Raw genomic sequence first — 15896 nt, 5'->3', positions numbered from 1 at the left:
GTATCTTGAAGCTTTCTTGGTGCTCACTTAACTACACCATTTGGGAAGAAAGGAACCGACGGATTTTTAGACAAACCAACAGATCGGAAAACCAGATTCTAGATACAATCAAACAGATTGTAGGAATTCAGCTTAGTAATAGGAATGTTAACATATTAGATAGAACCAATCTTTCTCTTTGCAACTTATGGGGGATAGATTGATTTTTGTTGTATCTAGGATCCCCTTCATTTGTTCTTGATGAATGTTTTGTAGCAGTTTTATGCTATTCTTTGGGTAATAAAATTCTATTTATCCAAAAATAATAATAATATTGTAATCTTGAATAGAGCTTTGAATACGATCTTTTCATTTATATAGTTAAATATTGTTATTTCTTGAGAATTGGGGTTCGAGCACCATAAATATCAGGCATACAAACGTTCAATGTTAGAAGGTTGAAAATTATTTTTAAACAGATATTATCTTGTACTTACTTCAGATTAATAAAAAAATGTTACTTTAGATAAGCTTATGAACATGTAAAGTGTTCCCATTTTTGTTTGATTTTTATTGTCTATATTTTTAATTTTTTATAAATATTTTTAATCTTTCTAAATGTAAATAAAATATTTAAACACATTTTTTAAAACAACTTTGCTGTTATTAGACATTTTCACCTTCCGATTATTATAATATAAGAGTGAGATGTTAATTTTATGAGTAAACTACATATTTAATCATCCACTTATTCATGCATTTTGTTTTGGTAATTTAATTATGTTTTTCTAAATCATTACTCAACGTTACATTACATTTATGTTTTTGTTATCCGCCCTTAGATTCAACCGTTGATTTAACATAAATGGTTATGACATGATATAATAACATTTTTAGTCTCTAAAACCTACATATTCTATTAAATTAATCCTAATTTGAACTAATTAAAAAATTTATCAATTTGATCCAACACAAAATTCCAAAATCTCTCTTCAAAATCCCAATCTTCCCCAAAACCCATTCTCAACATCGTCATCGCCCGTTTGCTCAACCATCGCCATCATCTCTCCACATCGACCGCCCGTGTGATGAAGATGACATTGATGAAGCCTTATAGCCACCTTGTAACGTAGAAATACGATGCTTCACCCCTCTTGTTCTCCAGTTACATTGGCCCAGCTGAAGCATGTCATACTTGGCAATTTCGAATTTCTAGGATTAACAAAACAAGGCAAACATCATCTAAACTATGCTTTACTTGGTAGTTGCTAAAAAGAGGGTGGATAGCGTTAAAGTCCATGTCTAAGAAAGACTTGGTAGAGGTAAAAACTTTATTTAAACCGTAAAGCTTTTTTAAGAAATAAAATTAATTCTTCAGTTGTAAACAAAAAAGTAGGTGCAAATGAAAGACACTGCATGTTACAAGAAAAGTAAGGAAATGACCATTCTCAAGAACTGAAGTTTCAGATTAGTAGACATCAGGGCCTTTTGAGAAGGGTGCCGGAACAGTGAATCCAAAGGTTTTGATGCTACAACAAATGAGAGAGACCAAAATCGTCTACACGAAAGAGAGAAAAGAAAAGCTAAATTCTACATATTTCTTTTCATCCACAAACATCCTAATTCCTAAAGGAGCTTCTAGCCTCTCATAAGACCTCTTCACACTGGTTAGGTTCAAAAACAACAAAATAAAATGGAGCTAAGTTAGTATCCTTTCCATGGGTCTCATCCCGTCTGAGAAGACCGCCATTCGTCGTAGTGTAATTTCGATTATAGCAAAACTCAGGCCTGTAGTTTTAGAACTCTGCCTATTTTAACACACAAATTAACTCACAAAAATATATGATTAAAAAAAGACTCGCACCACACATTCATATTTGAAAATGCAAATCTAAAATGACATAGACTTGCACATTCAGTTCTATCAATTCATTATTTTTCAAACCTAAGATATTAAAATCACAGACACAAGGTATTCTCCGTTTCTCTCCAATGTATAACAATTCTATGAAAACCGACTGGAAAATAACTGTGTTTTCCCAGGGCAAGCGTCCTTAAGTCTTGTCTTTTTTTTAACAAGGGATGAGCCTTGATACTACAGTTTCATTTGACCAAAGCCTCCTTTGAATGAACCATACAGAGGTTGAGATCTTTTAAAACTGAAGATATCATCAATTTGAATTGTATTTGGTTGAACTGCTTCACATTTCTGCGAGTTGAAATCGGACAAATGTTGGTTCCCATATACTTGCACACTAAGTGTTTTCTTTCGAGTTGCGCCGACTTTTATATTTTCATTGAAGAACTCAATCAGCTCTTGTTGCGTGTGTTTCTTTAATGCTGCAATCTGTTGGAAACAGATGGTAAAGATGAACCATTTAAGATCAAAGTAGATGAATTTCCTTTTCAATGACTAGAAAATATCAGATCGATGGGCATACCTCAGCTTCTCTCCTATCAAATTTGAGAGTCCCTTCAAGGATCTCTCGCCAGTAAAATTGAGATTCTTCCCTTAAATTCTTGTGCTTCTCAAGCTTCATATCGATCAAGGCATTTACATTGCTCTGTGTAAAATTTTGGAAGTTTATGATTAGAGGACAAATTCTCACTCAAATGTTGCTAAAATATTATTGGAATTAGTTTTAAATCCCTTCACCTACTAAATGCATGAAGGAACTCAACTAAGATATTCAGTAGTCAAAAGGATTTTCTAATGGCTATGCAGCTGACTGTCACCTACGATAGTTATACATGCATATATATATATATATATATATATATATATATATATATATATATATATATATATATAAATCCAAAAAACTGTTCAAAATCAAAATTTCAAGCAATCAACTATATTGGAATTCTAATAAAAGCCATAACAAGGAGCACAACACTACAGAAAGCATTTCAATAAAAGCTCTTGCCTATTATTAGATAAGAAATTATCTTATAGCATGTACGAGAATGTTTCATGGTGGCTAGGCCAAAGAAAACCCAGGTCTTACACAGAATTGAATTAAGATTTGAATAATCAATCAGCGAAAGAATCAATTGAAGTTGGATCTCCAAAGTCCCAATAGGGTCCTCCTGCATCAGCCGAATTGTTGGCAGTTAAAAAGGAATTATTGTTTTTAATAGATTCCAACTGGTGCAATAAAGGGCGGTTGATATTAGAATGTGATTGTCTCTCTGTTGTGCATTGGTTTAAAAACCAGAAATGCTGTCCTATTTCGATGGGCCTTGTTTTGCAAGAGATTGTCTCTCTAGTTAGGGATAGGGATGTAATTGTTAGGCATATTAGCAGAGGGTCTAATTGGGAGGCGGACTGCTAAAGATGAAATTAGTTTATTGGGGGTAGTGTGTAGGAACGGGAGTTTGCTCCTGTGGGGTTTCTTTTGTATGCATGTTAGTGGGAATCGTATGGTGTATGACGTTGACCTTAATGTACTATGGTTCTGATATTTAATAAAATTTTGATACACTCTTTTCCTCCTTCTAATGTCATATGAAATATTTTATATTTTATAGGGTATTAAGAGGATTTTTAATGAGGTCTTTCATTTTTATCAAAAAAAAAAATCTCCAGAGTCCGAAGCATGTTTAGTGAACGATAGCTGGAATTTCTTGAACTAGAATCAAATAAGTTTACAGGAAAGAAGAAAAAGGAAGAAAGGAGATAATTAAGACTCAATCAAATATTATACCACGAAACACTACTTTAAAACCCTAATATCTTTTTATATAAAAAAAAAAACCCTTATCTCTCAATTAAACCCAGAAAAAAACTGAACGGAACAAGACAAAGGGCATTTCAGATATACACCAAATAACAAATATCCGTAGAGGCCAAAGTTGAATTACGCTGACGACTTGAATGAGAAACTTTGTTGTTGAAACATAAAAGTTCATTTAACAAAGATAATGATGCCCTATAATCTCCCAAACTACCTTAGACTGTCATTCAGGTTCAAAATAAACTCCCCATCTTAACTTAAATTCATCATTCGTCATTTCATACGGTTTAGTCGAGAACATTTTAAGGATGCCTCAACTCTTGAATCAATATGTTCAGGGCCCAGTTAAGAGAGATCGTAGTCTTAAGTTAAATGAACAAGACAAGAGGTACATACAAAAGAAAGAACCTGCTTTTCACCTTTACTGTAGACTGGATAATGAACTGCACCCTACGGATTCCGGAATCATTCCTAATGATATAATTAAAGGCTCTCAAAATTTGAGAGCCATGGAATCCCAAGTCATATAAACAACATGATTTTCAGAACCAGATCAGTTAGCGAATCGGTCATGCTACCGGTTTATTGGTTTAACCGGTTGAATCGGTTCGACCGGTTGAAAGAATCGGACGATGTCATAATTATTTAAAAAATTAAATAAAAATATAAAAAATATTTAATAAAAAATAATTTTTTATATCACAAGTCATATTCAAAGCAAGTAATAACATATATAAGTTAAAAATCATAAAATTAAGTAAAACAAAATGATTCAAATTAACTACAATATAATATTTAAGATAAAACATATTAAATAATAAATATAATTATATAACTATAATTAAAAAATAAATTTGGGGTTAAAAAAATCATAACAAAATGATATTGTTTGTTTAATTTTTTTTTTAAAAAACAATCTCACATGGCTAAAAAACATAGAAGCGCATCCCAAAAGTCTAAAGAGTAAAAATATGAGAACAAAACAATCTCACATTGCTAAGAAACATAGAAGCGCATCACAACTAACTTCTATAAATAATAGAGGTAGTTTGACATTCAAAATCATGGAGCCTTTTGGTGAGCATTGAGTGAACTATTTTTTCACTTCAATCAAGCTCGAATTTTAGGCTTCAATCGAACTTCTAATTTTTTTTGAGTTCAAGCTTTTTTGAGTTCAAGTTTCAATATTATATTTCGAGTTTGAGTTAAACTTGATGATTTTTAGCTTGTGAGTTTGAGTTGAGCTTACTTTTAAAGTTTTCAAGTTCGAGTCGATCTCAGCAATACTCGAGTTCGATTTGGCTCGTTTAACAAACGACGTTGTTTGGTTTAATTTTTTTAAAAAAAAAAAAACAAAAATCCCGATTTTCCCCGGTTTTTTCCGGTTTTCAACCGGTCTAGTTCGAACGGTTTAACGGTTCTGGCCGATTCACTAATAGCGGTTCAACCAGTTTAGATTGAACCGGACTAAACAACAATTACCGGTTAAACCGGCCGGTCCGTTCCGATTTTCAAAACAGAGATAAACAGAGTCAAGAAGCATGCGTTGGAAGTGCACATCAGGTTTACTTGAGGTCGCACAACCCTTTCTATCATCATCAGACAAAGTGGCATTAAAATCGCCAATAATGAGCCAAGGTTCGGATAAAACAGGAGCGATCAGCCGAAGATAATTCCATAAAGTCTTGCGCTTGCTAGATAATGGACTAGCATAGATAGCAGTTGCAATGAAGGAAAAACCAGAAGAGTTATCAGTCACCTGACAAAGGATAAACTGAAAATGAGAAAACAAAATTTCAATCCGGAATATGTCATTCCAACATAACTAAATACCACACGAGAAACCCATAGCCTTAACTCGATAAGAATTTGGAAATCTCAGATTAGGAATGACTTTATCGGTTGTAATACCATTGATTCTTGTTTCAGCGAAAACAAAAATGTACGGGCGATTTTCCGCATGTATTGCTTAGCAACTCATAAGAAGTTTGAATTCCTACATCCTTGGGTATTCCACACAATGAATTGGAAATCCATAAAAAATATAGAGGGGAAGGACGGTCATTCGACTATAGTCGATGAATCATCAGCCTGTAATAAAGCAACATCGACAATCGGTGTTGTCGTTATGCTAGTGTCTGGAGGCTTACCATGGGAAACACTTCTAACATTTTCTTTTGAAAAGGGATTTAGAGGCAGCTAGGGATTGAGGTTTGCATCGATAGCAACAACAGAATATTTTTTCGGATTCAAAACAACACTCGGTTTTCGGACTGAAGGGTCCATGGACGAGCTCGCGTGTTGAGCACCAACACCACGATTCAATATTATATTTGAAGAGATCGGTTGAAGAGGCACGGAGAGGGCTTTCCTGGAAGACGGAGCTTCTTTCTCTTTTTGTTTCACCTTATTTTGCAGGGGTGTGATACGTATGCCTTGAGGTGCAGCAGCGGTTTTACCAGGTTTTCTTCGGTGGCATTGTCTTTTGAACTGGCGCGTTAACTGGTGTCTCATCGATTTGGAGTGTACCCGTAGCAGAACGCTCAACAACAGTTTTAGCATCAAGAGGTGTCTCAACATCCGTTACAAGTGGGCTAAAAGGGGAGCTTTCAATACGAATGGTATCATCACCAACAGTTTTTTTTTTTGAAACTTTCTTGAGGCTTTTGTTGACAACCTTCGACCATCATCCAAGCTCCAAAAGCCTCGTTTGGGACAGGCAAGGTTTTGGGTGGTGCAGTCGGTTGAGGTACGGAGGAACTAGGGCGTCGGGGTTCACGGTAGTAGTTGGAGCAACCGTGACAAGCCTCGTTTGGGACAGGCAAGGTTTTGGGTGGTGCAGTCTGTTGAGGTACGGAGGAACTAGGGCCTCGGGGTTCACGGTAGTCGTTGGAGCAACCGTGACAAGAGTAAGGCAGAGATCTTTTACGTGTCCGTAAATTCCGCATTCAAAACACTGTAGGAAGAGACTCATACTCCACGATTTGAGTTCTTCCATTGATTTCGATTTTCAACACGAGGTTTGCGTAACCGCCATACGCGAAAAACGTCGGTGATGGTTTTTTCCCATATCATATTTTTTTTTATTTTAGGTTGACCACCAGTTTTAAAGTCAAGTCAAATATTTAGTTTTGATACGTAAATTCTTTCGGTGGAGATTTTTTACATATACAAATATTTAAATCTAAAACTTTAAATGACTGATTATCACTTAAATATTAATATCCAAATTGAAATGATAGACGTAAAACAAACAACATAACGAAATTTTGAGAAATGGATAATTTTATTGAAGGAAAAGTGGCTACAAAGCACAGTACCCGATTACATATCACCGCTAGACTGGACAGTCATGAAACTAGACAATGATGCTAATGACCTGAACTAACTTGGACTTGAATTTCTACGACCCATCTGTACATCTCCTCCGAAGGAACCGGCAGAGTTAGTGTCACCAATCCAGTGGCCAAGTCGTAGACGAAGAGCGTCTCGGCATTGTTCACACTGCACTTCGATGGACGCTGAGATGAGTAAGCACCGAACCTCCCGCAACCCTGGACTTTGAGGCTGATCATTGCGGTTGGACTCCGGTTGTCACTGAGAGAAGATGTCAACTCCGAGGAAACCTCACCATCGAAGAACTCGGATTTCTCATCGGATGTCACATGTACTTCATACTGCTCCACGGCACCGCTGCCGTTGAACATGTCAAGTAGGCCAATTGGTGCAAATGAAATGTTGTTGGTAATATCCTGCACCATAGGAAAACGCAGTCAATAAGTCACCATACTCGAATTACATACAGAAGCCTAAAGAGAAGGAAAGAAACTAACCTTGACCGGACAGAAATGGAATAATTCATACTCGAGAACCTTGAGCGTTACCGGCACCGAAGCGCCTTTAGGTAACCTTACCACCTCTCCTGCAATTAGAAATGCATTGTTTAACATTATAAGTTGTAAATGCAAATCCCGAAATATATCGACAGTGCAAGGGAGCCGCTACCAGGACAACTAGGATGAAATAAATACCTGATCTATGAGCATAAACCACAGTCTCCCCGTTCCAGTCCGCACCAGCAATCTGAGTGATTGAATCAACATCGTTGGCACAAACAGAACCTGTAAGGGTATCAGGTGATGCATCGTGAATGCGGGTTTTCTTGGAGATCTTGCACCAACCAGCACCTTGGCAGTTGAAAACACCCACCACACCGGAACACTTGTTGACATTCCACATCTTGAGCAAGCTGAAAAGTAGAATTCTCTGTTGGTAAAACTACACAAATAAAAGACACAACGTACATTAAGCAATGAGAAAGTATGTTACAGACCTGATCCCATCTCTAGCCGGATCAACAAACAGACAATCAACAGTAGGCCTGCCGGGCAGTTGGGCACGGAGAACCGATCCATCAGGAAGGACTAATTTCTTCAAGAGCTCAAAGTTGTGGTTTCCAGGCATATCGCTACACAGAACAACATAAAATGCACATTAGAAAATTATTACAGCGTCATTAGCATTAGTAAAAAATAAAAATTAACTTCAGCATCACACACCTGACATAGATAGCACATCCGCCAATAGCGCGAGCAGCTGCATGATAGTCTGCAGCTGGGTGTAAGCTCTGCAAACCAGAGATTTTTTTATTAGTACCACATGACCCCTCTTGTTTTTTAACCTTTCTATAGTGAATACAACAATAACTTCAATTAAAGATGGAAATAGATAAAAAAAAAAACTTCACTTATTTTGACTTACGTGGAACATATCCCAATCAGGTTGCATAAATTCTCCGAGAAAAAGAGTGTTGTAAGCCACAGCTGAAATGTGGATAGTGTGTGAAGCAGGGTCGTGAGGATAAAAGTCATCAGATGCCCTAACAACAGAGGTCTGTTTGGTACTGTAGATTCCATCGGTGTTATGACACATGCAAGCTATGCATCCATTGTCAGGGAAGTTTCGAGTGATTGAGGCTTCAAGGGCCTGTACATAACTGCGGGTAAGAGATACTCTACCACCGTGTCCGGCACCAAGGGTCTCAATTATGTTTTGCACATCAACCTTCACTCCATCAACTCCACATGAAGCCAGATAAGCATGAAGCTCATTGTAGAAGTTGAAAACCTTCTTCGGATGCACCAAACCAAGGCCATGAACAGCAAGGCTGTCCATAACTATGTCTGGCTGGTTGCCCATCACACCAGGGGACTGAATAGGATATGCCAATGCTGTATCATAATGTTCCATACCAGCAGCAGCGGGTTTGACTCCGCCCCAATAGCCAGCCAAGGCATGCCACACATATACATTCCTAAGCCCAAAGTAAGCCAAAATGTTACTTGTGATGGAAATCAACATGATTTAGGGACAAATATACTACTAGTAGCCACCACATGCTATTTTGATTCAAGATCAATACAGGATGAATGACCAAGTGGCAGGGTTTAACTTTTTCATTTCTCTGATGCACAAGTATGTATTCCAATGAGTGTCATTAAACATCAAGATCCAGAAAAATTTGGACCACTTACTTTACATTATGATTCTGCTTGGCTTCGTCTACAACAAGTTTTAGGCCAGAGATCTGTTCATTGTTTTGGCCATTCTTTTGGAACTTTGCATTCTCTTTAATCCCAGTCAACCTACTCGCAAACCTGCAACAAACAATTGAGCATCATATCTATATCCAACTTCAGGTAATAAGTTTCTAAATGTGCAAGACCTTCATCCAAAAAAGAAAATAGAAATAATCGACTGAAGGCGGAAGAGCTTAAAATGTTACGGAAAAAGGAGAGAAAACATTCCATCTACAGAGTTGGTTTCAGTCCATGCATATGTATATGTATATGCGTGAGAGAGAACTTACTGTGCCCCTTCTTGTACAACACAATCAGGCTCCTTGGGCTTACTTTCAATCTGCTGCCAGCCATCATCTATGATCAAAAATCGAGGTGGAGTCCCTCCCTCTGATAGACTGCAATTAAAAGACAGAATTTAGTGATGACATCTATTACCATTGCAGAAGTTCCCATCCATCCGCAATTTATCAATTGCTCAAATTGCTATACTTTTCTACTACCTTTTGAGGCCTTCCTTAACACCCTCTGCAGTGACATCGGTGTAGAAAGCATCCCATGTGCACCAGCCAAACCAATCAAGAAATGAAGGCAACTATTCACAACCAACACAATAATATTAGAAAGGATTCAAAAAGACAATCATAGTTTTTCCACAAACCAATTTAGAATTGTAATAAGAATGCTATAAATATTAAATGGAAGGGGAGGTAAACTTCAATGCAAGTAATTATACCTTCTTCTTCTCTCGATGATGAAAAGTTTGCATGTGTTTCTCCATAGCCCTGGTTGGTTCATGAAAGAGCTCATTAATAAACCACAAGAAACACGATATATTTAGGAAATTAAACAAAAATCTTGATATATGATCACTGATCATAAGTTATCCATAATTTCCAGAGAGAAAACTTGTTCTTCTCTTTACAGGGAATTATTTTTAAAAAATCAATTACACATCAAGGATAAAAGAATGTGGAAAAAAATGCATGAAGAAGCAAATCTACTCACTTTACAGCCTGGTTGATAACTTCAAATGGATTGGTCCCAGCATGCATGTAGACAAGGTAAAGGCCTTGGTTTGTTTCAACAGTGTTATCACCTGCAAAACCAAATCACACCAAAAAGAACATCGTTTCGGTTCTTTGGAACTCCATCCGTTCAACCTATTCTCTTCGCAAGAATGCTATGTATGCCATTTATCTTGATTTATTGGGATGGCGGTCATTCGTGCTTTTCTCTACCCTGGTTGTTCACACTAATGACAACTCCACCCCATGATTGATGATTTCATATGGTTTGCTTCCTTCATTTATGGCCGATAACTAAAGGTTTGCCTCATGCAATACATAATGGATAGGACGTATATGGCAGACGCCACAAGGGGGGCCAGAAGCTACTCACCACTCTCGAGGCATATCTCAAGCTCATTCTTGTCATTGCCTTGAAGAACAGCACGGAACTGGCCTTCAAGGAGTGGAAGGAAAACAGTGTAGATTGTTGGAGCATTAGGATCATCTTCTTCCTTGCTCTCTACGAGCATGAATTGAGTCTCCAAAGGAACATCTTTCCCACATGTTCCCATTCTCTGAGTCATCCACCATAGTTTGAATCGGAAACAGCACACAAATCGGAGACCCCTGTTACAGGAAAAAGTAAGAACAAATCATGACTTTGGATACCCATCCAAGCCAAAATCATTTTAGAACATCCTCAAGTACCATGTGTACATTTCAGCAAAACAACAGTTAATCCAACAAACATGACCGTTAAAAGTAATTTAAAATATATTTAAGCGCGAGTATATATTGGAACCAATACTTGAAAATAGTTATGAAACTATATATTCTAATTCATAGCATATTCATATAATTTGTTTATTTGCAAGTTAATTGGGAAACATTTTTTTAATTGACCCAAATGAACCTTTTTCTAAACATGCACATAGATCAAAAGGGTGAAAATAAGCTAAAAGGTTGAGGTGGAATCTTAAGGCAACAATCAGTAACAAAAGAAGTTTGATGCTGTTAGTAATAAAAATAGGAACCATCTATCTACCGTTGTTTGCTAATATTACTTTTGTAAAATGATTAGCTAGATCTGAAACTCTTTAAGTTCATAAACAAATGAAATTTCAATGATTAGTTAGATCTCAAACTCGTAAGTCCAAAAACAAATGTTATTTATTAGGAAGAAATGTTCATACGAATGCAATCACCAATTCATAAACAGGAAATCACCAAAACAACAGCATTTACATTAATAAAAAGAGGATATGAACGTCAAAACCGGAGGACAATAAAGTTTGAAATAGGAGAAAGTGCTTACTCTAAAACACCAATAGGGAAGACATGAAGGCTTTTGCTATCCGAAGCAGTAGCACCAATGAAAGAACCGGCAACAAGTCCGAAACTGGATCCCGGTGTCAGAACGATGTTGTCTGGCATTCCAGTGAGGATGGTCTTCCCATGAACCACAAGGTTCCCATCGTTGATGGAAATTCTTGGTGTAACAGTCATTGTTGATGATGAGCACCTGATAACTGTCTAACAACACAATAAACAACATCATTGACAACTCAAATAACATATATAAAAACAAAAGTAACATGTTCACGTTAGCTAGGAAACAGAAATTCAGTCAAACTAATAAAGAATCATGGAGCACAAAAACAAGATTAAGGACCACCCTTTTGCAGATTAAGAATGCTGCGAAATAAATGAAAAAATGGGTAAGGGAGGGTCTAAAATTATAACCTATGGGTTTAAAATATCCTGGAAAATTTAGGCTATTAGAAGGAACATTTCCAGTGCCATGAGTTTTCGTTGAAGGAAGAAACCACCCCAATTGCATCACTGGTGTTGTCCTTAACATTCTCTCACCTAACCGCTTAATAAACATTGAGTTTTGAGCGCAGCCAAACTTATAAAGAATGAGGTTAAAAAAAATTCATTTTTTTTACTTGTTGAGACAAAAAATACCACAACACTTTCCTTCACCCTGTATATTTCTGTTATTTGTTTATTAGGATAAAATATTACTCATTGGAGAAACGCCTAGGATAATTAGGTACGAAAATAAAGGAATTATTTATTCATACATTATTGTGGAGTGTTTAAACTAACTCCAGTTCGTCGCTAAATTGGATTTTTTTCCTTTATACCTACTATTTTGAAAGCCATCAATGAAAAAAAAAACGAAAATAAAGCTCTTAATGTTAATGATTTTATTTAAGAAAAATAAAAGAAAAAAGTGTTTTCTGAGAGCTACAAAGAAAAGAGCAAGTTTGGACGGATGCACGAGAAAAGCAGCTTTAATAAACTCAAAAAACTTCATGATTAATACAGCAGCAGCAGCAGGAGGGAGGAAACGGATATTTTTAATTTAACAGAGATTTATATAAAAGTTTGAAACGACGACGAATTTTGAAATAAACAGGGATATATCAAAATTTATAGAAGCCATCGAAAGAGGAATATATCGTCGTGATCTAACTCTTATATCGATGAGATTTATATACTATGTTCTTCGCCCAGCGCAGATCTACAACGTTAATCACTGATCTTGGCTTTAACTCCATCCTCAATTGTTGGAACCAAGCAGAAAGCTTAGCAAATCCGTAAAAATCTCAACATTAATAGACAAAAAGTTCAAAAACAAAAACTCCAAATCACTTCTATTTGATGATCATGATTACCCCCGAAGCCAGCAACTAAGTCACCAAAGAGGGTTAAAAAAACAATTTATTCAATAAAGAATCCACCGTAAACTACAATTTAATCAACAAATCCATCAAAGTCTCAAAATCATATAAAAATAAATTCAGAAAAGGAAGAATCAGATCATAGGAACTCCAAAATCCAAATCAGATCTCTCATGATCACCAATGGAACCAGCAACAAAGTCACCGAAGATGAAAAACGAATTACTCAAACTACAGTTCATGGCTTGGAACCCCTAATGAACTCACCGGTAGCCGGTCTTTATGCCGTCGAGAGGGCTAAAAGCTCGAAACTCTTGTTTACTTCAAAGCTAAGGAAAGTAGAGAAAAACTAAGCAGATGTGCACTCCAACAAAGGGAATGCCTCTTTCTCTATAATCGAAAGGCCGAAGGCGCCAATGACGGCTGTTTTCCTCACTCAGACAATGGATGCGAGTATTGATGGGGAGAAGGTGGGGTTTATATAGGAACAATTTGTGGAGTTAAACATCGAGCAACTTCAATTTATTGGACCGTCCCACAAATCGCCAGGTGGGATTTCCAACTTGTTGGTAGAAATAAAATAATAAACAAAAATGGAGATATTTTCTTTCATCGTCAACAGTTGCTGTCTGCACCGTAAATTTAAAGAGAAAGCTTCGCGATTAGGGGGTAAACGAGTCTTGATGAGTTTAAGTATTGTTGAGATCGATTTGATTCGAAAATTTTGAAATAGAGTTTAATTTGGTTTGAAAATTCGTGAGTTTAAAATTTTTAAACTCGACTCGAAATCGAAATACTGAACTGAAGCTTGTGAGCAGTTCGAAATGAAAAAAGTCTTAAACTTAACTCGATTGAAGCTTCAAACTCGAACTCGAACCTTAAATACATAAAAATCTTATTGTATTTTAAAAAATCAATACATAAATATTAATATTATTAATAGTTTATTTTTTAAAAATAAAATCTTAATATATTATATTTTTGAGTTGTTTACGAGTTTTTTCTAATCGAATATCAAATAATTCGTTTTAACTCGTTAAGAACTCGAATCAAACTCGAGCCTAAATCAAATTCATTCAATCTAATTATTTATTAAACCTTAATTAAATCAATCTCGAATAAATAATGATTTGCCTTATCTTATTTACTGTCGTAATCGAGATTACATTGCATGCATGCATTGTAAGAAACATCGGGAAAAAAGGGGCATTGGAAATTGAAAGAATTCAGTATTCTCAGGCAGGCCGCCCTTCTATCCACACGGTTTTCAAGTTGCATACCCCTTTTTTTCTATTTTATTATTTCAAATTATTTAAATTTATATGTTTTTATTATTTGTGCACTGAATTTGAAAGTCGTGATTATTTTTATTACCAAGTAAAGAGCTCTTATATTTTCAGAGTAAATATAAAGAATCTTTGGTGGTAGATTTATCTATTAAAATTAAACGTGTAATTCAGATTGATTCGAATTAGTCAATAAGAAAATTTGAGAATCAAAAGACTAAAAGAATATATACAAAATAACAATATAAATATTTTTTAATCAATTGATCAAAATAATGGATCTTTCATGTCATTATTAATTTTTGGAATATAATGCATATATATAATTAGATATGAAGGGATCAAATTGGAAAAAAATTAGAAGCTAATGTTGATTATCTAAATTATTATTTATTATTATCAATTTATTATTTTTAGATTAAAAATAATTTTATCATCAGATTAATTTAATATTTTCGTAAAAGAACTAAAATAAAAATTTACAATTCAAGCGCATTGCAAATGTTGATTATCTAATTTGTTATATTTTTGTAAATAATGCATTCTAATTTCGATGTTCAAATTAATTATGTACTATTTTATTTTATTTTTCATTAAATTCAAATATTTTAAAATTTTTGAATATCCAATAAGTAAACTGAAAGATTGTAATGTGATGTATTTCAATTAGAAATGTCAGAATATATACATTGTACATTGAGTATTCTAAGCCTAGAAATTAGGAACTAATTAGCAAAGAATAAGGCAGAATATTCACAAGATTATCGCCTTTACAAAAATAGGAGATATGTACAACTATAGAATATATTTATCAGATATTCTAACACACCCCCTCAGTCGAAGCGGGAGGTTCACGAACGCTGAGACTGTCTCGAAAATCTTCAAATAAAATACGAGGTAGGCCTTTCGTAAAAATATCTGCAATCTGATAACGGGAAGGAACATGTAGGACTCGTACTTTGCCTTTAGCGACCTTTTCCCTGACAAAATGAATGTCCATCTCAATATGTTTGGTACGCTGATGTTGTACCGGGTTTCCTGATAAATATATGGTACTCACATTGTCACAATAAACCATAGTAGCTTTATGAATAAGACATTGAAGCTCAAGTAATAAATTTCGGATCCAACAAGAATCAGAAACTACATTAGCTACTCATCGGTACTCTACCTTAACACTGGAGCGTGACAAAAGTTGGTTGTCTTTTGGACGACCAAGATATTAAATTGTCACCTATAAAGACACAATAGCCGGAAGTAGAATGTCTAGTATCCGGGCATCCTCCCCAATCTGCATCAGTATAATAAATGAGCTTGTGAATTAAGGATTTATACAGATGTAGACCATAAGACAATGTGCCCTGCAAGTAGCGTAGAATACGCTTAAGAGCACTCATATGCTTGTTCATGGGATCATTCATATGAAGACAAATCTACTGAACTGCATAAGTCAGGTCGAGTAAAAGTAAGATACTGTAAAGCACCGGACAAACTGCGGTACTTGGTGGGATCCTCATAAGGTGAATCCTTCGAAGCACTGAGTTTTGGTTTGGTGTCAACAGGAGTGGGAGAAGAGTTGCAATTAGCCATACCAGCTCTTTGAATGATATCTGTT

The 15896-nt window shown here is 35.6% G+C and overlaps 2 protein-coding genes across 3 annotated transcripts; both read right to left on the bottom strand.

Moving 5' to 3' along the window:
• Positions 1-647: 647 nt before the first annotated feature.
• On the bottom strand, positions 648-13455 carry LOC120128910 (probable galactinol--sucrose galactosyltransferase 2). Of its 2 annotated transcripts, XM_039146515.1 has the most exons (16): positions 13366-13384; positions 13263-13333; positions 11621-11834; positions 10697-10932; positions 10304-10394; positions 10032-10080; positions 9799-9890; positions 9586-9693; positions 9251-9373; positions 8478-9030; positions 8276-8343; positions 8050-8184; positions 7748-7965; positions 7550-7638; positions 7081-7468; positions 648-659 (listed from the first exon to the last, which is right to left on the bottom strand). In XM_039146515.1, exons 3-15 carry the CDS (start codon positions 11809-11811, stop codon positions 7088-7090), a joined length of 2334 nt encoding a protein of 777 aa, XP_039002446.1. In that variant the 5' UTR covers positions 11812-11834; positions 13263-13333; positions 13366-13384; the 3' UTR covers positions 648-659; positions 7081-7087. The 2 variants fall into 2 exon arrangements, with proteins under 2 accessions (XP_039002446.1, XP_039002445.1); XM_039146514.1 differs by having other exon boundaries at positions 13263-13455.
• Positions 1967-3989, bottom strand: LOC120128911 (insulin-degrading enzyme-like 1, peroxisomal). Its single transcript, XM_039146516.1, has 3 exons — positions 3973-3989; positions 2421-2543; positions 1967-2326 (listed from the first exon to the last, which is right to left on the bottom strand). Exons 2-3 carry the CDS (start codon positions 2517-2519, stop codon positions 2075-2077), a joined length of 351 nt encoding a protein of 116 aa, XP_039002447.1. The 5' UTR covers positions 2520-2543; positions 3973-3989; the 3' UTR covers positions 1967-2074.
• Positions 13456-15896: the final 2441 nt, after the last annotated feature.

This window comes from Hibiscus syriacus, unplaced genomic scaffold, assembly GCF_006381635.1.
Source record: "Hibiscus syriacus cultivar Baekdansim isolate YM2019G1 unplaced genomic scaffold, ASM638163v2 tig00110482_pilon, whole genome shotgun sequence".
Taxonomy (NCBI): Eukaryota; Viridiplantae; Streptophyta; class Magnoliopsida; order Malvales; family Malvaceae; genus Hibiscus; species Hibiscus syriacus.
Note: the sequence above shows the minus strand (reverse complement) of the source record. Positions and strands in the feature narration are given on the sequence as shown.

Coding starts and splice junctions, on each gene's coding strand:
- LOC120128911 (XM_039146516.1), bottom strand. CDS start 2,519: ATGAAGCTTGAGAAGCACAAGAATTTAAGGGAAGAATCTCAATTTTAC. Junction 2,327..2,420: donor TTGATAGGAGAGAAGCTGAG/GTATGCCCATCG, acceptor TGTTTCCAACAG/ATTGCAGCATTAAAGAAACA.
- LOC120128910 (XM_039146514.1), bottom strand. CDS start 11,811: ATGACTGTTACACCAAGAATTTCCATCAACGATGGGAACCTTGTGGTT. Junction 10,395..10,696: donor TGAGATATGCCTCGAGAGTG/GTGAGTAGCTTC, acceptor TTGGTTTTGCAG/GTGATAACACTGTTGAAACA. Junction 7,469..7,549: donor TCCATTTCTGTCCGGTCAAG/GTTAGTTTCTTT, acceptor CCTATGGTGCAG/GATATTACCAACAACATTTC.